This window comes from Xenopus laevis, chromosome 7L (assembly GCF_017654675.1).
Source record: "Xenopus laevis strain J_2021 chromosome 7L, Xenopus_laevis_v10.1, whole genome shotgun sequence".
NCBI lineage: Eukaryota > Metazoa > Chordata > Amphibia > Anura > Pipidae > Xenopus > Xenopus laevis.
This window is the reverse complement of record NC_054383.1, coordinates 137,799,708-137,824,787: the sequence shown is the minus strand read 5'-3', so window position 1 is coordinate 137,824,787 and position 25,080 is coordinate 137,799,708. Positions and strand designations below refer to the sequence as shown.

Here is a 25,080-nt window from a genome sequence, read left to right as displayed (position 1 = left end):
GATATCCAATTTATCAGGCTGGGGCCCACTTACAGTATAAGGATATTAGATATCCAATTTATCAGGCTGGGGCCCAGTTACAGTATAAGGATATTAGATATCCAATTTATCAGGCTGGGGCCCCAGTTACAGTATAAGGATATTATAGATCCAGTGTATCAGGCTGGGGCCCAGTTACAGTATAAGGATATTAGATATCCAATTTATCAGGCTGGGGCCCCAATTACAGTATAAGGCTATTAGAGATCCAGTGTATCAGGCTGGGGCCCCAGTTTCAGTATAATGATATTATAGATCCAGTGTATCAGGCTGGGGCCCAGTTACAGCATAAGGATATTATAGATCCAGTGTATCAGGCTGGGGCCCAGTTACAGTATAAGGATATTAGATATCCAATTTATCAGGCTGGGGCCCCAGTTACAGTATAAGGATATAGGAGATTCAATGTATCAGGCTGGGGCCCCAGTTACAGTATAAGGATATTAGAGATCCAGTGTATCAGGCTGGGGCCCCAGTTACACTATAAGGATATTAGAGATCCAGTGTATCAGGCTGGGGCCCAGTTACAGTATAAGGATATTAGAGATCCAGTTTATCAGGCTGGGGCCCCAGTTACAGTATAAGGATATTAGAGATCAAGTTTATCAGGCTGGGGCCCCAGTTACACTATAAGGATATTAGAGATCCAATGGATCAGGCTGGGACCCAGTTACAGTATAAGGATATTAGAGATCCAGTGTATGACTATTAGAGAATTCTGGGAGTAGTAGTGGATATGCTGGGGTTCTGGGAGGTGCAGGGAGTTGTAGATTGCTGGTATGTGGGACAGAGTGGAGCCTTTGTGTCTATTCAGGTACATTCAGCTGATTGTACAGAGAGTAAGGGGTTAAGCCGAGACATGTGACTGGACAAAGGGCCAATAGCTGCAGGCGGGTGAGGGGGTCTCTAGTGTAAATGAATAATCAGATCAGCAGGTAACACTGTCCCACACTCCCACATTGCTGCAACTTTTATGGTAAGACAGGTCTGAGGGGCGGGGCCCCAGGAGAGTGGGAGGGGCTGAGTGATGTCAGTATAGAGGCTCGGCCTCCCTCATTGACCCCTTGCAGAAAGGCTGGGTCCCAGCAGCACAAAGCAGGACACTCTCCTATTGTTCTGGGAAGCGAGAGACAAGCGCAGACACACTCTCTAACACTCCCACACACCCAGCGCTAACACTCACTGGCTCACTCACTGGCACACTCACTGGCACCCCCCAAACACACTCACAAGCACCCAGGAAAGCCACCTCTGCAGCCAGGTAGGTGCTTCCACCCCTTTCCCCCTGTCTGTGGGGTGGGAATATGGGGGGTCATTTCCCTGTGACATTGGGATTTCCTGGCAGCAGATTGGGGGTCACAGCACGGGGTAAGTGTCAGATCAGTATGGACCCCACTATCCAGGAGGTGCCACCCCGGGTTCATTCCCACTATACTAAATCTGGGACAGAGGTGAGAAGGGAACACTGGGTGTCGTGGCTTCATTAATTCCGGTGCAGTCGCCCAGCAATGATTTATTACCTGGGGGAGGAAATGAGATGCCCCTGGGGGGGGGGCAGGGGAGAGGGGCATCTGGCGGAAGAATGGAATTTTATTACTAAACAAAAATGTTGACACTGAGGCTGCTGGGAAATTGGGTTTGTGCAGCCAATAGAATTGCAGGGAACAGGTAAATCTGTGAGTAGGAAGGGACTGGGTTTATTGTTTGATCATTAAATTGTTTCATGTTTGTTCTGTACATTACTGAGCAGTTATTCAGATCCTGGGCTGTGTCGATTCACACGCGTGTCCCTGACTGAGTTTCCTGCTCAGGGATTGGCCGGCAGCGAGGGGAGATCAAGGGTTTCACTAAGTGTCACCTCCAGAAGAATAGGATCCGTCCAACAGTTCCCTGTCCCATACTGAACCTGCACCCCATTAGCAGAACCTCAGTCTCTTACTTCCACAAACCTCATTCCTAAATCAGTACCATACAGAACATCCATTGCTCCACCAGGACTTTATCTGATCTCTTCTGCCCCACCAGTACCTTATATACTACCCCTGACCCACTAGTACCTTATATACTACCCCTGACCCACCAGTACCTTATATACTACCCCTGACCCACTAGTACCTTATATACTACCCCTGACCCACTAGTACCTTATATACTACCCCTGACCCACTAGTACCTTATATACTACCCCTGACCCACTAGTACCTTATATACTACCCCTGACCCACTAGTACCTTATATACTACCCCTGACCCACTAGTACCTTATATACTACCCCTGACCCACTAGTACCTTATATACTACCCCTGACCCACTAGTACCTTATATACTACCCCTGACCCACTAGTACCTTATATACTACCCCTGACCCACTAGTACCTTATATACTACCCCTGACCCACTAGTACCTTATATACTACCCCTGACCCACTAGTACCTTATATACTACCCCTGACCCACCAGTACCTTATATAAACTACAGAACCTCCACTGACCCACTAGTACCATACAGAACCATATAGATCATACACTCCTGCACTAGCACCTTAAACCCAGCAACAAACCCTCCTACAGAACCAAACACCAGTACCTTATAGAAAGTTCATACCAAATCCTTACTTTAACATATCTACAATCCTGCACCAGAACCAAACAGAATCTACAGCACCATGTTATTACTTTACAGGACCTGACACAGCATTGGCCACTGTATTTATCTGCTGTGGGTTCTGGGGTATTATACATGGAATTGGCACTGTATTTATCTGCTGTGTGTTCTGGGGTATTATACATGGAATTGGCCCTGTATTTATCTGCTGTGTGTTCTGGGGTATTATACATGGAATTGGCCCTGTATTTATCTGCTGTGTGTTCTGGGGTATTATACATGTAATTGGTCCTGTATTTATCTGCTGTGTGTTCTGGGTATTATACATGGAATTGGCCCTGTATTTATCTGCTGTGTGTTCTGGGGTATTATACATGGAATTGGCCCTGTATTTATCTGCTGTGGGTTCTGGGTATTATACATGGAATTGGCCCTGTATTTATCTGCTGTGTGTTCTGGGGTATTATACATGGAATTGGCCCTGTATTTATCTGCTGTGTGTTCTGGGTATTATACATGGAATTGGCCCTGTATTTATCTGCTGTGTGTTCTGGGGTATTATACATGGAATTGGCACTGTATTTATCTGCTGTGTGTTCTGGGTATTATACATGGAATTGGCCCTGTATTTATCTGCTGTGTGTTCTGGGGTATTATACATGGAATTGGCACTGTATTTATCTGCTGTGTGTTCTGGGGTATTATACATGGAATTGGCACTGTATTTATCTGCTGTGTGTTCTGGGGTATTATACATGGAATTGGCCCTGTATTTATCTGCTGTGTGTTCTGGGGTATTATACATGGAATTGGCACTGTATTTATCTGCTGTGTGTTCTGGGGTATTATACATGGAATTGGCCCTGTATTTATCTGCTGTGTGTTCTGGGGTATTATACATGGAATTGGCCCTGTATTTATCTGCTGTGTGTTCTGGGGTATTATACATGTAATTGGTCCTGTATTTATCTGCTGTGTGTTCTGGGTATTATACATGGAATTGGCCCTGTATTTATCTGCTGTGGGTTCTGGGTATTATACATGGAATTGGCCCTGTATTTATCTACTGTGTGTTCTGGGGTATTATACATGGAATTGGTCCTGTATTTATCTGCTGTGTGTTCTGGGGTATTATACATGGAATTGGCCCTGTATTTATCTGCTGTGGGTTCTGGGTATTATACATGGAATTGGCCCTGTATTTATCTACTGTGTGTTCTGGGGTATTATACATGGAATTGGTCCTGTATTTATCTGCTGTGTGTTCTGGGTATTATACATGGAATTGGCCCTGTATTTATCTGCTGTGTGTTCTGGGGTATTATACATGGAATTGGCTCTGTATTTATCTGCTGTGTGTTCTGGGGTATTATACATGGAATTGGCCCTGTATTTATCTGCTGTGTGTTCTGGGTATTATACATGTAATTGGTCCTGTATTTATCTGCTGTGTGTTCTGGGTATTATACATGGAATTGGTACTGTATTTATCTGCTGTGGGTTCTGGGTATTATACATGGAATTGGCCCTGTATTTATCTGCTGTGGGTTCTGGGTATTATACATGGAATTGGCCCTGTATTTATCTACTGTGTGTTCTGGGGTATTATACATGGAATTGGTCCTGTATTTATCTGCTGTGTGTTCTGGGTATTATACATGGAATTGGCCCTGTATTTATCTGCTGTGTGTTCTGGGGTATTATACATGGAATTGGCCCTGTATTTATCTGCTGTGGGTTCTGGGTATTATACATGGAATTGGCCCTGTATTTATCTACTGTGTGTTCTGGGGTATTATACATGGAATTGGCCCTGTATTTATCTGCTGTGTGTTCTGGGTATTATACATGGAATTGGCCCTGTATTTATCTGCTGTGTGTTCTGGGGTATTATACATGGAATTGGCCCTGTATTTATCTGCTGTGGGTTCTGGGTATTATACATGGAATTGGCCCTGTATTTATCTACTGTGTGTTCTGGGGTATTATACATGGAATTGGCCCTGTATTTATCTGCTGTGGGTTCTGGGTATTATACATGGAATTGGCACTGTATTTATCTGCTGTGTGTTCTGGGGTATTATACATGGAATTGGCCCTGTATTTATCTACTGTGTGTTCTGGGGTATTATACATGGAATTGGCCCTGTATTTATCTGCTGTGGGTTCTGGGTATTATACATGGAATTGGCACTGTATTTATCTGCTGTGTGTTCTGGGGTATTATACATGGAATTGGCACTGTATTTATCTGCTGTGTGTTCTGGGGTATTATATATGGAATTGGCCCTGTATTTATCCTGCAGTTTGTTCTGGGTCACTTTATACCATAAAACTCAGAATCCTGTGAGATCTTTAACCCATTTAGACCCTAGTTAGAGGCATAACACTTCTTTGGATTTCCAGGGGTAGATAATATGCTGGGGCCCAACCCCATTATATCCCCAATATATATATTGGCCAATGTGCACAGATTTAGTGCCAGAGCTCAGCTGGGCTCCCCTGGATCCGGATCCAATGCCATTTTCAGGCCTGTGCCATCTTGTCCTTTCGGGTTGGTACCGGCGACTCAGCAGGCAAAGTGCAGATCTTGGCTAAACAGTAACAAGTAAGGGGGTGTCAGCCTTGTGCAACACCTACAGTAAACACACAGCCGCCCGGCACACCCAGAACCACTCAATAATCAGAATAATCAACAAATGCAGCTGTGGGGCCCAGAGCTCAGTATCAGGGCGGAACCTGAATGTGTGGTCTGGGAAAGGTTTACATTAAAGGGGAAGTATCTCTTACGCTGAAGGGAAGTACTGAGTGTAGCCTGGTGTTTGCTCTGTGTATATGGGGAGGGATTTTATTTAAAATTTTCAGTTACAAAATATCAAAAACGAATCAAAACAAATACATTGATACATAATCTTTAGAAGTCATCCAACATCTTTTTAAAGGGGTTTGCAACGTTTTTATAATTCCAATGTCTCTGCAAATGATTTCTGTTATTGTTTCAGTTGACAAATGAATCGGACTGTTTGTCGTCCTGCATCTCATGTGCCATATAACGTGTGACGGAAATTCTTGTAAAGTCATTCTGTTTCTGTTATTGGCTCTGTGACTTCTTATGACTCTATAAGAGAATTGGGAGAAGTCCAAGTTTTTCCATTAAACTTTTAAGTTCAGACGGTTTGCTACACTTTCCCTTACTGAATGAGAGACTACACGAGTGCATACCTCCCAACTGTCCCTTTTTCGGAGGGACAGTCCCTCTTTTGACAGCTCAACCCGCAGTCCCTCATTTGTACTGGAAAGTCCCTCTTTTCTCTGCACTGAACAGCCAGAAAAATAAACAAAGTTTCTCACTTAATTGGCTTTTAGCAGAGCCCAGAACAGCTAACAGGTGCAAATAAGATACTTTGTAACAATTTTGAGACACAAAAACACAGTTTAGATAAGGAGAAATATTTTCAAACTTTCATAACATGCCAAATTTTGTAAAACAAACATGGTAATTAGGGGGTGTGGCCACAAAAAGGGTGTGGTCAAAAAATTGCTGAGCTACATGCGGAAAAATTTTTTTGTCCCTCTTTTTACTTCCAAAATGTTGGGAGGTATGCGAGTGATCCCCAATCAGTAGCTCGTGAGTAACATGTTGCTCCCCAAACCCTTGGATGTTGCTCTCAGGGGCCTCAAAGCAGGTGATTATTTTTGAATTCCAGGCTTGGAGGGAAGTTTTATTTGTATAAAACCAGATTTACTGCAGCTGCCAGTCCTCATAGGGGCTACTAATAGCCAATCACAGCCCTTATTTGGCACCACCCAGGGACATTTTCATGCTTGTGTTGCTCCCCAACTCTTTTTACATCTGAATGTTGCTCACGGCTGATGGATTGTGTTGACCTCTGGACTACACAATCCATCCAACTAAAACTGCTCCTGAGATTCCTCAGTTTTGCAACCCCAAGGACATTCTCTATCTGCGACATTTCGATATTTCAAGTTACCTCTAACGAATAACTTGCCTTGCAATGACAACCATGCAATGTGCCAGAACTTTTTGGGCAATCTCTTTTCTGTGAGCATCTTTATACTTTCTTCTCAAACCTCCCAACTGTCCCTTTTTCGGAGGGACAGTCCCTCTTTTGACAGCTCAACCCGCAGTCCCTCATTTGTACTGGAAAGTCCCTCTTTTCTCTGCACTGAACAGCCACAAAAAGAAACAAAGTTTCTCACTTAATTGGCTTTTAGCAGAGAGCCCAGAACAGCTAACAGGTGCAAATAAGAGACTTTGTAACAATTTTGAGACACAAAAAAACACTTTAGATTAGGAGAATTATTTTCTAACTTTCATAACCTGCCAAATTTTGTAAAATGGACAAGGTAATTAGGGGGTGTGGCCACATAAAGGGGCGTGGTCAAAAAATGTTGCTGCGCTATGTGCGGAAATTTTTTTTGTCCCTCTTTTTTACTTCCAAAATGTTGGGAGATATGTCTTCTAACACTTCCTCTGGTTAATCTCTGACACTTATTGGAGAAACAAATTGGATATGTGCGATCTCAAGTCCTCAGAGCTTAAACTTTTTTTTTTCTCATGATTTTTAGCACCTGTTGCAGGTAGGTGAGTACAAGGCCTCCTCTCAGGGGCGTAACTATAGAGGGAGCAGACCCTGCGGCTGCAGGGGGGCCCAGGAGGTATAGGGACCCCACGAGGCCCTAATTCATATACAATTTCAATAAATATTGGAGAAACAAGTCAACCTCTAAACATTTTGGGGGCCTGAAAAATAATTTGCTGTGGGGCCCAGTAATATCTAGTTACGCCACTGCCTCCTCTTATCCGAAGCTCTTTGACTCTGCCACAAGGTTGTATATTCTCAGCAACTTCTCACCTTAAGAAAAGACACAGCGGGGAACAATCACCAATTTGATATATTTTATTAATTTAAAAAGAGAAAAGAAAAGTAAAATCCCGTATGTCTTTATATTCTAGAATCACTTAAAAGAGTTTACGCTGCTGCCAATAATTAACTAAAAACCTGTAAAGTGCCTGCGCTTATCTATATGAAGATCACCAAAGTGCTATGTGCTAAATTATATTATACGGTCAAATGAATAAAGCTGCAATTCATTAAACATTCTAATAAATCAATTTTAATTAATAGTGATACTTTATAAAAAACACCAATTGAGTTCAATTAATAAAGACCAATTTTAAAATGATTACCTATGTGATTAAGTCGGTTCTCCTATGGTCTGTTATAATACAAGGTATTAAAGATGGAGACAAACCTCTAAATTGCACTAATGCAGGAAAGTGATCCCCTTTTTACAGCGTTGAGTCTACTTCCCCAAAGCGTTTGAAAACACAGGCTCTGGATCTGGACATAGAGAGATTCTGGCAGTAAAAAGACATATAAAACGAAAAGGAAAACCGGAATCAGAAAAGTCTGGATAATGTCAGCCCTTTCTCTATAGGTCAGCTTCTATTGTTTCCACCGCAGAACCTTGGCCTGACCAGCATTCAGTTTTTCTTCCCAATTTACCTAAGCAAGATCTCCCTTCTAGTGATGTGCGGGCCGACCTGGGACCCGCGGGTCGGCTGGGTTCGGGTCCGGTTTTATAGTCTCACCCCGCCCCTTTTGTGACATCATCGGCGGGGTGGGTCGGTGCGGGTTTATAAAAGGACCTCGGAAGTGCGGGCGCGGGCTGGAGAAGGGCGGGTTAGGGTCGGTTGTGGGTCACAACCGACCCTTTACTAAACCTGGGGCTACTGGAAATGTTTCAAACTTGATTCATCATCTAATGCTCAAAAAGCTTCTGACTTTTCATGCTTGATCTGGGACCCTGAGGCCCCAGAATATCTGTATATGTATATGGGTAGGAGCTGCCCTGCTGCTAAACCCATCTGTGTGTGTACATGTGAGTGTGAGCATGCATGTGAGTGTGTGTTTGTGCATGTGAGTGAGTGTGTGTTTGTGCATGTGAGTGTGTGTTTGTGCATGTGAGTGTGTGTGCATGTGACTGTGCATGTGAATGTGTGTGTGCGTGTTTATGCATGTGAGTGTGTGTTTGTGCATGTGAGTGTGCATGTGAGTGTTTGCATGTGTATGTGAGTGTGCATGTGAGTGTGCATATGAGTGTGTGTTTGTGCATGTGAGTGTGCATGTGAGTGTGTGTTTGTGCATGTGAGTGTGCATGTGAGTGTGTGTTTGTGTATGTGAGTGTGCATGTGAGTGTGCATGTGAGTGTGTGTTTGTGCATGTGAGTGTGTGTTTGTGCATGTGAATGTGTGTGTGTGCATGTGAGTGTGCATATGAGTGTGTGTGCATGTGAGTTTGTGCATGTGCATGTGAGTGTGCATATGAGTGTGTGTGTGTGAGTGTGTATGTGAGTGTGCATGTGAGTGTGTGTGTATTTGTGAGTGGGGATGATGATAAATACCATTATGGGAAGCCTTTTGCTTAATCAGCTTGAGAATGAAGTGAATCACTGAAGGAATCTACCCGGGAGCAGCAGGAGGCGCAGAGGGAATGTGCAACTAAGGTGCGGTTAGGGAGCTTTGCCAACACTCGCCGGGTGCAGGGTGATTTCCCAGATGCCAAAACCTGAAAGAATTAATTTGATCACTGATTCCTTCCAAGCGTTGCCTTGTTCCTGCAGATCAGTAATAACTCTGCCACTTTGGATCCCAGACTGGAAATCAGCAGCACAAAAAGCTCAGCCACTTACTAAAGACATAAAGTCTGCACCATCTGATTTTTGTTTATTTATTTTTCTATATTTACTTAAACCCCCATTGTCTTTCCCACTTTTCTGCTGCTGAAACCCCCTCTTGCTAATGGTATTGTAACACAGTAGGGGGACTATGAGAGATGATTAGGAAATAACAACTGGCCACACTGGTGCCGGAATATAATAATTCATTCACTTTCTCTATGAGATAAATGACAATGGGCTGGTGCTCCTGTAATCAATAGGCCATTGGTGGGGCTTGTTTGGGAAACCAGATACACCACAGCAGGGACTCTAACACCTTTGTGTTCCCTGGTAGGGGATGTCGGGAAAGCGGATGATATCTTCGGTGCAAATCACTCTGGTGCCCCCATGGAGACCGGAAAGTTCACAAAGAAAGGATCCCCCCACCCAGCATGAGACCCCCAGACTGGCTGCCCAGTTGCCCCACACTCCAGCCCCTGACACAGAGGAACTGCCCTGGAGGGACAACAAACAAGGTCTGAATGGAGGTAAATGAGTATCAGTATCAGTATCTGCTCATTAAACACTAATGGAACAAACATATATCACTATAATAAATAAATACAAATATACACAAATTTACATGAAAGATTAAATGGTTAGTGCCAAAGAGACACGTGGTAGGAGATCCCTGCCCCATAGAGCTTACAATCTGAAACATCATGTTTTTTTCTGCCTCCCCTCTATATGTAACGTATACAGATATCTCTCATGTTCCCCCCTCTCTGTGACCCCTGTCTGTGTAATAAACATCTCTCACTCTGTCCTCTCCCTGTATAATATACCCAGATCTCTCTCACTCTGTCCTCTCCCTGTATAATATACTGGATATCTCTCACTCTTTCCTCTCCCTGTATAATATACTGGATGTCTCTCACTCTTTCCTCTCCCTGTATAATATACTGGATATCTCTCACTCTGTCCTCTCCCTGTATAATATACTGGATATCTCTCACTCTTTCCTCTCCCTGTATAATATACTGGATATCTCTCACTCTGTCCTCTCCCTGTATAATATACTGGATATCTCTCACTCTGTCCTCTTCCTGTTTAATATACTGGATGTCTCTCACTCTGTCCTCTTCCTGTATAATATACTGGATATCTCTCACTCTGTCCTCTCCCTGTATAATATACTGGATATCTCTCACTCTGTCCTCTTCCTGTTTAATATACTGGATATCTCTCACTCTGTCCTCTCCCTGTATAATATACTGGATATCTCTCACTCTGTCCTCTCCCTGTATAATATACTGGATATCTCTCACTCTGTCCTCTCCCTGTATAATATACTGGATATCTCTCACTCTGTCCTCTCCCTGTATAATATACTGGATGTCTCTCACTCTTTCCTCTCCCTGTATAATATACTGGATATCTCTCACTCTTTCCTCTCCCTGTATAATATACTGGATATCTCTCACTCTGTCCTCTCCCTGTATAATATACTGGATACCTCTCACTCTTTCCTCTCCCTGTATAATATACTGGATATCTCTCACTCTGTCCTCTCCCTGTATAATATACTGGATATCTCTCACTCTTTCCTCTCCCTGTATAATATACTGGATATCTCTCACTCTGTCCTCTCCCTGTATAATATACTGGATACCTCTCACTCTTTCCTCTCCCTGTATAATATACTGGATATCTCTCACTCTGTCCTCTCCCTGTATAATATACTGGATACCTCTCACTCTTTCCTCTCCCTGTATAATATACTGGATATCTCTCACTCTGTCCTCTCCCTGTATAATATACTGGATACCTCTCACTCTTTCCTCTCCCTGTATAATATACTGGATATCTCTCACTCTTTCCTCTCCCTGTATAATATACTGGATATCTCTCACTCTGTCCTCTCCCTGTATAATATACTGGATACCTCTCACTCTTTCCTCTCCCTGTATAATATACTGGATATCTCTCACTCTGTCCTCTCCCTGTATAATATACTGGATGTCTCTCACTCTGTCCTCTCCCTGTATAATATACTGGATATCTCTCACTCTTTCCTCTCCCTGTATAATATACTGGATATCTCTCACTCTTTCCTCTCCCTGTATAATATACTGGATATCTCTCACTCTGTCCTCTCCCTGTATAATATACTGGATACCTCTCACTCTTTCCTCTCCCTGTATAATATACTGGATATCTCTCACTCTGTCCTCTCCCTGTATAATATACTGGATATCTCTCACTCTGTCCTCTCCCTGTATAATATACTGGATATCTCTCACTCTGTCCTCTCCCTGTATAATATACTGGATATCTCTCACTCTGTCCTCTCCCTGTATAATATACTGGATATCTCTCACTCTGTCCTCTCCCTGTATAATATACTGGATATCTCTCACTCTGTCCTCTCCCTGTATAATATACTGGATGTCTCTCACTCTTTCCTCTCCCTGTATAATATACTGGATATCTCTCACTCTTTCCTCTCCCTGTATAATATACTGGATATCTCTCACTCTGTCCTCTCCCTGTATAATATACTGGATACCTCTCACTCTTTCCTCTCCCTGTATAATATACTGGATATCTCTCACTCTGTCCTCTCCCTGTATAATATACTGGATATCTCTCACTCTGTCCTCTCCCTGTATAATATACTGGATGTCTCTCACTCTGTCCTCTCCCTGTATAATATACTGGTTATCTCTCACTCTTTCCTCTCCCTGTATAATATACTGGATATCTCTCACTCTGTCCTCTCCCTGTATAATATACTGGATATCTCTCACTCTGTCCTCTCCCTGTATAATATACTGGATGTCTCTCACTCTTTCCTCTCCCTGTATAATATACTGGATATCTCCAGGGATGGATTAAAATGCTACAGTTTCTATAGCAGAAGGTACATTGGTGCCTGTAGGGAGTTGTGGCTGGTACCTGCCTCTCCATTGTTTTCGCCCTGGGAGTGGATTCCTAATCGGAGGAGGAATATACCCCCTGGGCTGGAATTCTACCCCCCAGGTCTGGGATACATGGGAAGGAATTGCTGCCCCTGTGGGAGAGAAGACTGTAGATTAGGGGGGAGTCAGTTTGGGGGGTACACTATTACCAGTGAGTTACTATCGGTACCCGGGGTGCCCAGGAAAGGACTTGGAGATGTTGATGTAGAATAACAAATGTTACTGGATGTTCCAATTCATACTGGAGAGACAAGTGAATGGCCCATATGGGAAGGGAATGGAACAGACGAGGGTACACGGACCCCTCTAATAAATGTGCCTCACAGTATCAGGAACATGATCAATCTGCCGCATTGCTGAACTGTAATTACTTTATAATCTCTCTGCTTGATCAGACAAGTGTATATGCTGGTGGGGGCGGCTGTACTGCAGCTCCATCTCACGCTCCACATGTTTATAAAGTCACACGGGCCACATGATTCCCACGCGTGTTACATACTGGCCCTCAGATCCCTCACAGTCCCAGCTTGACTGAGACACTTCCCCACTACACCAGCCAATCAATAGGAAGAACTGGGGTTTAGGGCCACAAATCAGACAATCACATGAATCATTACTGGGAGCAGCGGTGTCACCATCTCTTTCCATCTGGGCAATTTCTGGTGGTGGAACCCAGAGCCAAAGTCTCCATCTTTCCTTACTTTTCATCTTAATCCATTGTTGACATTTTGCTTAGTGTAACCATCTTGTCCTACTGTCTCCATCTTGTCCTACTGTCTCCATCTTGTCCTACTGTCTCCATCTTGTCCTACTGTCTCCATCTTGCCCTACTGTCTCCATCTTGCCCTACCGTCTCCATCTTGTCTTACTGTCTCCATCTTGTCCTAATGTCTCAATCTTGCCCTACCGTCTCCATCTTGCCCTACCGTCTCCATCTTGTCCTACCATCTCCATGTTGCCCTACTGTCTCCATCTTGCCCTACTGTCTCCATCTTGCCCTATTGTCTCCATCTTGCCGTACCGTCTCCATCTTGCCCTACCGTCTCCATCTCGCCCTACCGTCTCCATCTTGCCCTACCGTCTCAATCTTGTCATACTGTCTCCATCTTGCCCTACCGTCTCCATCTTGCCCTACCGTCTCCATCTTGCCTTACCGTCTCCATCTTGTCCTAATGTCTCAATCTTGCCCTACCGTCTCCATCTTGCCCTACCATCTTCATCTTGTCCTACCGTCTCCATCTTGTCCTACCGTCTCCATCTTGCCCTACTGTATCCATCTTGCCCTACTGTCTCCATCTTGCCCTACTGTCTCCATCTTGTCCTACTGTCTCAATCTTGTCCTACCGTCTCCATCTTGTCCTACCGTCTCCATCTTGCCCTACTGTATCCATCTTGCCCTACTGTCTCCATCTTGCCCTACTGTCTCCATCTTGTCCTACTGTCTCAATCTTGTCCTACTGTCTCCATCTTGCCCTACTGTCTCCATCTTACCCTACTGTCTCCATCTTGCCCTACTGTCTCCATCTTGCCCTACCGTCTCCATCTTGTCCTACTGTCTCCATCTTGTACTACCGTCTCCATCTTGCCCTACTGTCTCCATCTTGTCCTACTGTCTCCATCTTGCCCTACTGTCTCCATCTTGCCCTACTGTCTCCATCTTGTCCTACTGTCTCCATCTTGTCCTACTGTCTCCATCTTGTCCTACTGTCTCCATCTTGTCCTACTGTCTCCATCTTGTCCTACTGTCTCCATCTTGCCCTACTGTCTCCATCTTGTCCTACTGTCTCCATCTTGTACTACCGTCTCCATCTTGTCCTACTGTCTCCATCTTGTCCTACTGTCTCCATCTTGTACTACCGTCTCCATCTTGTACTACTGTCTCCATCTTGTCCTACTGTCTCCATCTTGTACTACCGTCTCCATCTTGTACTACTGTCTCCATCTTGTCCTACTGTCTCCATCTTGTACTACCGTCTCCATCTTGTCCTACTGTCTCCATCTTGTCCTACTGTCTCCATCTTGTCCTACTGTCTCCATCTTGTCCTACTGTTTCCATCTTGTCCTACTGTCTCCATCTTGTCCTACTGTCTCCATCTTGTCCTACTGTTTCCATCTTGTCCTACTGTCTCCATCTTGCCCTACTGTCTCCATCTTGTCCTACTGTCTCCTTTTTATTTTAGGTCACCATCTTGCTCTGTTACTGGAATGCTCTCCTAACTGCCAGTTACACAGGTCTAGGCATGTAGTCCCCAAGGCCACATCTTTGCTCGACCCACACTTGCAGATCCAGACAGAGATAACATTATCATGACACTTGTATCTATTTGGGAGCAGCTACTCACATTACCTTATTTATTTATTCATTTCTTTATAAAAACCAACATATTCCAAAGGACTCAATGCAGTTAGTTAGTATGGCTGAGCTCACTGTCCCCCCGGCGGAGAGTCGTACCCAGAATTATTATTATGTTGGTGGTTATTTAGGATTCCAGTCAATGTCTGTTGAGATTAGATGGGAAATATGCCAAAGGAATTTATCTGTGAGAAACTGGAGGCCCCGCCCACTGCCCCTCCTCCTCTGCCATCCAGTTATTGTGATGAGGCTGCAGATAGGGGCACGGACAGTGTAAAGGAATTCCTGACATTCCAGCCACTCATATCAGTTATCTGAGGCCTGGGGGTTAGGGCCCCACTGGGGACACAATGGCTGACAATAGAGTCCAGGAAGCAGGGGGGCTACAAAGAATGTCTTCTTATTGGCCCTCTATGAACATGGAGTCTATTCAGGTATAGGGAGGCAATGAAGAGAGAATGTGATGTAACTCTCAGCCATATATACAGTACATTACAGTATGAGTAAAGTTATATGACAGTTTAATGTGAAGCTTATAGGGTGTGCCCAGAACATTCCTGTATATTTGTATTTATACATATGGGAGGAGGAGGTGCCATATTGATTCCCTTAGACAGTACAGTATGAGGGTATAGCTTATTGTGTGCCCAGAACATTCCTTCTCTGTACATAATAGATGAGTTTCAATTTACTTCTTCCCAGTTTCTCCAGAGGTTCCGATTTTTCCATGTTCCTTCCTGGATGACATTCCCATTGAGGAGGACTGCCTCAGCCCAGATCTTCAGCCACCCCCGCCACCACCTCCAGTCTTTTTTAAGAACCCAAGAAACCCCCACCCGGATCTTCCTCCTCCTTCAATCAGTGACTTGCTGAGTCTAGAACTGCAGAAACTGGAACTGGCCCACCCCGCTGCACACAAGGTAAGTCACAACCATAGTGACAAACAAGGAGTCTAAAGATGGACGTATTTGCCTCTGCTAAGTTTTATTATTTCATCCCCACTATTCCTAGTTAAATCTAGCAAATGCACCTCCAGACAGCAGCGCTGTACATCCCAGGGCTGCCCACTTTTCTTCGGGGGCTCAAAACTGAAACTTTATGTTAATTGGGTGCTGCCATATTAGCTCATCACAAGATTGTCCATTGACTGTAATGGGGAACCGAGAATGGTACAACACAGACATTTTCTTCTGACTCCTTATTCTTTATCCCTCACATTCTCTTTCCTCCTCTTCTTCATCTTCATCTTCATTCTCTTCAGTTCAATGTGGCCCTTGGCCTTGTGCACACACCAGCCAGTGAGGAGCAGCAGCAGGTCGGGTTCTTACTCATCACATTAATGAAGTGTCATTTCTTCTACAATTCACTCCTTATGTAGAGAAAACCTTTAGTTTATTGTGCAGTTTTGGCAGTAGCGCATTGTTACTCAGGGGGGCGGCAGTAGTACATAGTTACTCAGGGGCGGCAGTAGCGCATTGTTACTCAGGGGCGGCAGTAGTACATTGTTACTCAGGGGCGGCAGTAGCACGTTGTTACTCAGAGGCGGCAGTAGTACATTGTTACTCAGGGGCGGCAGTAGCGCATTGTTACTCAGGGGTTGGCAGTAGTACATTGTTACTCCGGGGTTGGCAGTAGTACATTGTTACTCAGGGGTGGCAGTAGCGCATTGTTTCTCAGGGGCCGCAGTAGAGCATTGTTACAAAGGGGCGGCAGTAGCACATTGTTACTCAGGAGAGGCAGTAGCGCGTTGTTACTCTGGGTGGCAGTAGCATATTGTTACTCAGGGGTTGGCAATAGTACATTGTTACTCAGGGGTTGGCAGTAGTACATTGTTACTCAGGAGCGGCAGTAGCGCATTGTTTCTCAGGGGTGGCAGTAGAGCATTGTTACTCAGGGGCGGCAGTAGAGCATTGTTACTCAGGGGCGGCAGTAGTACATTGTTTCTCAGGGGCGGCAGTAGCGCATTGTTACTCTGGGCGGCAGCAGCACATTGTTACTCAGGGGCGGCAGTAGCACACTGTTACTCAGGAGAGGCAGCAGCGCATTGTTACTCAGGGGCGGCAGTAGCGCATTGTTACTCAGGCGAGGCAGTAGCGCATTGTTACTCTGGGCGGCGGCAGCACATTGTTACTCAGGGGCGGCAGTAGCGCACTGTTACTCAGGAGAGGCAGCAGCGCATTGTTACTCAGGGGCGGCAGTAGCGCATTGTTACTCAGGAGCGGCAGTAGCGCGTTGTTACTCTGGGCGACAGTAGTACATCGTTACTCAGGGGTTGGCAGTAGTACATTGTTACTCAGGAGCGGCAGTAGCACGTTGTTACTCAGGAGAGGCAGTAGCACGTTGTTACTCAGGAGAGGCAGTAGCACATTGTTTCTCAGGGGCGGCAGTAGCACGTTGTTACTCAGGAGCGCAGTAGCACATTGTTACTCAGGGGCGGCAGTAGTACATTGTTACTCAGGGGCGGCAGTAGAGCATTGTTACTCAGGAGCGGCAGTAGCACATTGTTACTCAGGAGAGGCAGTAGCGCGTTGTTACTCTGGGTGGCAGTAGCATAATGTTACTCAGGGGTTGGCAGTAGTACATTGTTACTCAGGAGCGGCAGTAGCGCATTGTTACTCAGGGGCGGCAGTAGTACATTGTTACTCAGGGGTTGGCAGTAGTAAATTGTTACTCAGGAGCGGCAGTAGTGCATTGTTACTCAGGGGCGGCAGTAGCGCATTGTTACTCTGGGCGGCAGCAGCGCATTGTTACTCAGGGGTTGGCATTTGCCTATTGATACTAAGGGGCAGAGGTAGCAGTCAGGGTGGAGGAAGCAGCCGGTTTTGTCCAAATACCAGTGAGTATGATTTACAGCAGGAATATATAAAGGCCAGAATCACTGAATTCCACATTACAAACACTGGGATCATCTGGTTAAAGGGGAAGTTTTTGGGGACTGGCAGTTGGTAGAGTTGGATTTGGCGGGGCACATAGTGGGGTTATGTAAAGTCAGAGTGTTAAGTAGAGAGAATGTAGGGGACGAGGGTGACAGTAGGGCAAAATGGGGCAATAATGACAGTAGGGGAGATGGAGACTTGACTTTATTTTCATTCTCACAATAATATTTTTTCCCCTTAGAAATCCAGTTCTGTGCCGTCAGCGCAGCCCCCCATCCCACAGAACAACACGCCGGTGCCCACCGACCCACACAGGAGAGACACTGTGGCCCCTGACAAACAGAACCTAAATGGGTTCCCTGCAAAGCAAGAGGCTGGAAGCACCCAGACATCCCATCATGCACCTCTGACAAACGGTAAGGCTTTGCGGCACAATGGGTAGGACAGGAAGGGTCATGTGATGTAACTAGGACCAGGGGGGGATCATGGGATTTGTAGTAACGGCTGCACATTTTCCTTTAGATATCTGCGCCTTCTGCCACAAAGCAATTCCCTCCAGCAGTGCCGTCATTGAAGCAATGAAGAAACAATATCACGCCAACTGCTTCACCTGCAGAAAGTGCTCCCGCCTGCTGGCCGGACAACTGTACTACCAGACGGACGGACAACCCCTCTGTGAGCATTGCTACAAGGTAAAGGGAGGAGCAAAACATCTGGTGGGAGGGGTGGTTCCCCTTTAAGTTTACTTTTAGTATTTATAGAATGGCCAATTCTAAGCAACTTTTCAATTGGTTTTTATTATTTATTTTTTATTGTTTTTTTTAATTATATTTATTCTCATTCTGACTCAATTGGGGGTCACTGACCCCATCTAAAAAACAAATGTTCTGTAAGGCTACAAATGTATTGTTATTGTTACTTTTTATTCCTCATCTTTCTATTCAGGCCTCTCCTATTCATATTCCAGTTTCTTATTCAAACCAGTGCATGGTTGCTATGGAAATTTGGACCCTAGCAACCAGAGTGCTGAAATTGCAAACTTGAGAGCTGCTGAATAAAAAATGAAAACCAATTGCAAATAGTCTGAGAATACCACTCTCTACATCATACTCAGAGTTAATTTAAATATGAACAACCACTTTAAGGTTTTGGAGCGTGGCAGCACCTACCAATGAGATCACACGGGCAACATCCTCACTGATACTATAAGTGCTGCTCTCCTCCCCACTGATACTATAAGTGCTGCTCTCCTCCCCACTGATACTGTAAGTGCTGCTCTCCTCCCCACTGATACTATTAGTGCTGCTCTCCTCCCTACTGATACTATCAGTGCTGCTCTCCTCCCCACTGATACTATAAGTGCTGCTCTCCTCCCCACTGATACTATTAGTGCTGCTCTCCTCCCCACTGATACTATCAGTGCTGCTCTCCTCCCCACTGATACTATAAGTGCTGCTCTCCTCCCCACCGATACTGTAAGTGCTGCTCTCCTCCCTACTGATACTGTAAGTGCTGCTCTCCTCCCTACTGATACTGTAAGTGCTGCTCTCCTCCCCACTGATACTGTAAGTGCTGCTCTCCTCCCCACTGATACTGTAAGTGCTGCTCTCCTCCCTACTGATACTATAAGTGCTGCTCTCCTCCCCACTGATACTATCAGTGCTGCTCTCCTCCCCACTGATACTATAAGTGCTGCTCTCCTCCCCACCGATACTGTAAGTGCTGCTCTCCTCCCTACTGATACTGTAAGTGCTGCTCTCCTCCCTACTGATACTGTAAGTGCTGCTCTCCTCCCCACTGATACTGTAAGTGCTGCTCTCCTCCCTACTGATACTATAAGTGCTGCTCTGCTCCCCACTGATACTGTAAGTGCTGCTCTCCTCCCCACTGATACTGTAAGTGCTGCTCTCCTCCCCACTGATACTGTAAGTGCTGCTCTCCTCCCCACTGATACTGTAAGTGCTGCTCTCCTCCCTACTGATACTATAAGTGCTGCTCTGCTCCCCACTGATACTGTAAGTGCTGCTCTCCTCCCCACTGATACTGTAAGTGCTGCTCTCCTCCCCACTGATACTACAAGTGCTGCTCTCCTCCCCACTGATACTGTAAATGCTGCTCTCCTCCCCACTGATACTGTAAGTGCTGCTCTCCTCCCCACTACTCCCGTGTGGGGTCCCTGTATATACCATGCCCAAACATTATCTCACTAGTCCTTACATCATGGGCTCGTTGCTGACCCAGGGAGCTGAAACTCATTTGGATCCAAGTCCCCCAAACTGCACATTGTAGGGGCGTCGATACAAGAGGAGAAAGCGCAAAGCTGCAATTAAGTTATTGGCAGGAGAACGACAAACCCGCATTTCTGCCAGCGCCGCAGATTCCAGAGAGCCGCATGTAAATGTACCCCCCAATTTTATTTGTCTCCCGGGGCCCAAATCTAAAGAAGTGAGAAACGGCCAAACTGCAGAGAAACCGGATATTAAATAACGTCATCTCTCCGCTCAGTGTCTGTGGCGCTCAGTCCTGACAAACGAGAACATGTTTAAAGGGGCAGTTCACCTATAAATGAAACTATTATGTTACAGAAAGAAGTAACTTTAACCCTTTCCTACCACTACCTTATACTATTATTTACACAGTGAACTTAAGGGCTGGTGCTCATGCAAATGTGACACCCATCTGGATAAATGTGTAGAGCCCATTCAATGGACTCCACCGACAGTCCCACTACATTGACTTCTAATATCCTTATCATTTACAGTAGGGGGTACATTATCCCTTATAATACATGAGTGATACTCAGAGTTCCCTGTATAACTCAGCCTGCAGTCTTGTGTCTTTATATGGTCACAGAACAACCCCTCAGTGACTTCTAATATCCTTATCATTTACAGTAGGGGGTACATTATCCCTTATAATACATGAGTGATACTCAGAGTTCCCTGTATAACTCAGCCTGCAGCCTTGTGTCTTTATATGGTCACAGTACAACCCCTCAGTGACTTCTAATATCCTTATCATTTACAGTAGGGGGTACATTATTCCTTATAATACATGAGTGATACTCAGAGTTCCCTGTATAACTCAGCCTGCAGCCTTGTGCCTTTATATGGTCACAGAACAACCCCTCAGTGACTTCTAATATCCTTATCATTTACAGTAGGGGGTACATTATCCCTTATAATACATGAGTGATACTCAGAGTTCCCTGTATAACTCAGCTTGCAGCCTTGTGCCTTTATATGGTCACAGAACAACCCCTCAGTGACTTCTAATATCCTTATCATTTACAATAGGGGGTACATTATCCCTTATAATACATGAGTGATACTCAGAGTTCCCTGTATAACTCAGCCTGCAGCCTTGTGCCTTTATATGGTCACAGAACAACCCCTCAGTGACTTCTAATATCCTTATCATTTACAGTAGGGGGTACATTATCCCTTATAATACATGAGTAACTTCTGATATTATAAGGGATACTTCACCCAATTCAGAAATACGGTTTATCTTCCAGGAATAAAGGGAAAGGCTTCTAAAGCGTATAACACAGCACATAATGCTTATATATTGGTATTTTTTAATTAGAGTGAGAATTGATAGACTGTTTCACAGGCCAATAAATCTTTATCTATTTTTGCTATTTAATTGCTTCAGCCTCGGTGGGTAAATAGCAATATGGCAGCTCCCTCTCTGTGATCATTTGCAAAGGAACGTGTTGATGTGACTTCTTACCATTTCTGTGTGTTTTTAGGAAACATTAGACAAATGTGCCAAGTGTCAGCTACTAATCAAACAGCATATAGTTCGTGCCATGGGGAATGGGTATCACCCAGAATGCTTCACCTGTGTGGTGTGTCAGAGAAGAATCGCTGATGAGAGTTTTGCTGTGGATGAATTCAATGACGTGTACTGTGCGGAGGATTATTACAGGTACCAGGTTCACCGGGATAGAAGTATCTTCCCAAATATCTTCCTTCTTAGTTATTTGTCTCAATATAATGCAGTAAATAATGTTCTGTTATACAGATAGCTAGAATCTCAGCTGCCATAAAGCAGGACAGGACTGCTGCTTACAATGGGGATCAAATAGGATCTGTGCAGCCACTGGGACAGAATGTTCTGTTATACAGATAGCTAGAATCTCAGCTGCCATAAAGCAGGACAGGACTGCTGCTTACAATGGGGATCAGATAGGATCTGTGCAGCCACTGGGACAGAATGTTCTGTTATACAGATAGCTAGAATCTCAGCTGCCATAAAGCAGGACAGGACTGCTGCTTACAATGGGGATCAGATAGGATCTGTGCAGCCACTGGGACAGAATGTTCTGTTATACAGATAGCTAGAATCTCAGCTGCCATAAAGCAGGACAGGACTGCTGCTTACAATGGGGATCAGATAGGATCTGTGCAGCCACTGGGACAGAATGTTCTGTTATACAGATAGCTAGAATCTCAGCTGCCATAAAGCAGGACAGGACTGCTGCTTACAATGGGGATCAGATAGGATCTGTGCAGCCACTGGGACAGAATGTTCTGTTATACAGATAGCTAGAATCTCAGCTGCCATAAAGCAGGACAGGACTGCTGCTTACAATGGGGATCAGATAGGATCTGTGCAGCCACTGGGACAGAATGTTCTGTTATACAGATAGCTAGAATCTCAGCTGCCATAAAGCAGGACAGGACTGCTGCTTACAATGGGGATCAGATAGGATCTGTGCAGCCACTGGGACAGAATGTTCTGTTATACAGATAGCTAGAATCTCAGCTGCCATAAAGCAGGACAGGACTGCTGCTTACAATGGGGATCAGATAGGATCTGTGCAGCCAGTGGGACAGAATGTTCTGTTATACAGATAGCTAGAATCTCAGCTGCCCATAAAGCAGGACAGGACTGCTGCTTACAATGGGGATCAGTTAGGATCTGTGCAGCCACTGGGACAGAATGTTCTGTTATACAGATAGCTAGAATCTCAGCTGCCATAAAGCAGGACAGGACTGCTGCTTACAATGGGGATCAGTTAGGATCTGTGCAGCCACTGGGACAGAATGTTCTGTTATACAGTTAGCTAGAATCTCAGCTGCCATAAAGCAGGACAGGACTGCTGCTTACAATGGGGATCAGTTAGGATCTGTGCAGCCACTGGGACAGAATGTTCTGTTATACAGTTAGCTAGAATCTCAGCTGCCATAAAGCAGGACAGGACTGCTGCACTGCAGAGAAAGGAAAGACTTTTTAGTACAACCATAAAACTCCCAACCCTCTTACCAATTGTTTCCAGAAATCTATGAGGCTGTAGAGCTACTAAACCTAATCCTTTAATTGTTCTCTTATGACATTATTTAGTGTGTTGCCCGTAGAGCTGTCTCTCTAAGTAGCACAACAGCAGTGACATTGGGGTATTGTGGGGTTTTTTTTTTTTCATTTATTTCAGTCTTTAAACTTTTTGCTTCAGGAAATTTGCCCCAATCTGCAGCGCCTGCAACGACCCCATCATCCCAAAAGACGGGAATGACTCCTATAAAATCGAGTGCCTTGGTCACAACTACCATGAGAACTGTTACCGCTGTGAGGTAAGAGGCAAATTAGTGTATTATGTAGTGTATTATAGAGGGGTCTAAATTTCACTTTCCCACTCCCTTAGGGCTACACACACAGGTTGTGCACCCCTGTATTTACTATTAATGTTAACTACTTACCCCCCATACTGAATGGGCTGGAGCAGGAAGTACAGAGAATCAGAGGTCTGGGCTGTTCTCTTTCCCATGGTCAGAAAGGAACCTCCCCCTGGGTAAGTGAATCCAATCTCCCCCAGTACTTACCCAGGTACAGAGCTCTGATTCTCTGTACTTCCTGCCCCTGGGCTGTTCTCTTTCCCATGGTCAGACAGGAACCTCCCCCTGGGTAAGTGAATCCAATCTCCCCCAGTACTTACCCAGATACAGAGCTCTGATTCTCTGTACTTCCTGCTCCTGGGCTGTTCTCTTTCCCATGGTCAGACAGGAACCTCCCCCTGGGTAAGTGAATCCAAACTCCCCCAGTACTTACCCAGGTACAGAGCTCTGATTGTCTGTACTTCCTGCTCCTGGGCTGTTCTCTTTCCCATGGTCAGACAGGAACCTCCCCCTGGGTAAGTGAATCCAAACTCCCCCAGTACTTACCCAGGTACAGAGCTCTGATTGTCTGTACTTCCTGCTCCTGGGCTGTTCTCTTTCCCATGGTCAGACAGGAACCTCCCCCTGGGTAAGTGAATCCAATCTCCCCCAGTACTTACCCAGGTACAGAGCTCTGATTCTCTGTACTTCCTGCTCCTGGGCTGTTCTCTTTCCCATGGTCAGACAGGAACCTCCCCCTGGGTAAGTGAATCCAATCTCCCCCAGTACTTACCCAGGTACAGAACTCTGATTCTCTGTACTTCCTGCTCCTGGGCTGTTCTCTTTCCCATGGTCAGACAGGAACCTCCCCCTGGGTAAGTGAATTAAATAGAGAATGAAATGTAACGGCATTTATTAGACATGTTCCATTTGGATTATTCTCTTGCAGAGATGTGACATTTCCCTGTCCCTGGAGCCGACAGAGACTGGATGTTTCCCACTAAAAGGCAGTTTGCTGTGCAAGTCCTGTCACTTATCCTGGAAGGAGGAGCTTTCTTAAAGGAGCTGCCATGTGATGCACATACCGGCCACAGTGCAGGGGGGACTATTTTTGCTGAATCTTTGCTCTTTTGCACATGAGCGACAGTCACAACATGGCACTCGTTGTGTTGGCTGGAAAATGAACTGTGGGGCTTTTCCCTCCACCCACGAAAGCCAAAACCACATGACAGAATGGGAAACAGAGACAAGTGCAAATCAGAATTCCCATGATGCTCAGTGTCTGTAGCCACAGGCTGATGTGATTCTTTGAGAAATCCATTTCTCTAAAAGAGCAAACAGATTTTTTTATATTTAATTTTGAAATCTGACATGGGGCTAGACATATTGTCAGTTTCCCAGCTGCCCCCAGTCATGTGACTTGTGCTCTGATAAACTTCAATCACTCTTTACTGCTGTACTGCAAGTTGGAGTGATATCACCCCCTCCCTTTCCCCCCCAGCAGCCTAACAACAGAACAATGGGAAGGTAACCAGATAGCAGCTCCCTAACACAAGATAACAGCTGCCTGGTAGATCTAAGAACAACACTCAATAGTAAAATCCAGGTCCCACTGAGACACATTCAGTTACATTGAGTAGGAGAAACAACAGGCTGCCAGAAAGCAGTTCCATCCTAAAGTGCTGGCTCTTTCTGAAATCACATGACCAGGCAAAATGAGCTGAGATGCACCTACACACCAATATTACAACTAAATACACTTGTAAATGATGTGATGGATTCACGTTCTCCAATGTGAATGAACTGTCAGATCTCATGTTGTGAGCCAGGCAAGGGTTAATAAGGGACTAAGGACTAAATGTCATATGGGGGAAATGGAGGTAAATGCCCATGGGCCTCAGGAAACACATCATGAAATTAAACCTGGGGCCCTCCAGGAGTG

The 25,080-nt window shown here is 45.0% G+C and overlaps 1 protein-coding gene across 2 annotated transcripts; it reads left to right on the top strand.

The window, feature by feature from the left end:
* Positions 1 to 1,087: 1,087 nt before the first annotated feature.
* fblim1.L (filamin binding LIM protein 1 L homeolog) lies at positions 1,088 to 24,596 on the top strand. 2 transcript variants are annotated; one of them, XM_018226526.2, is made up of 8 exons: positions 1,088 to 1,300; positions 9,684 to 9,864; positions 15,365 to 15,582; positions 17,780 to 17,954; positions 18,061 to 18,230; positions 21,293 to 21,471; positions 23,000 to 23,117; positions 24,088 to 24,576. In XM_018226526.2, the coding sequence occupies exons 2-8, from the start codon at positions 9,687 to 9,689 to the stop codon at positions 24,196 to 24,198; spliced, it is 1,149 nt and encodes a 382-aa protein (XP_018082015.1). In that variant the 5' UTR covers positions 1,088 to 1,300; positions 9,684 to 9,686; the 3' UTR covers positions 24,199 to 24,576. The 2 variants fall into 2 exon arrangements, with proteins under 2 accessions (XP_018082015.1, XP_018082014.1); XM_018226525.2 differs by having other exon boundaries at positions 1,089 to 1,300; positions 9,684 to 9,876; positions 24,088 to 24,596.
* The last annotated feature ends 484 nt before the right edge of the window (positions 24,597 to 25,080 follow it).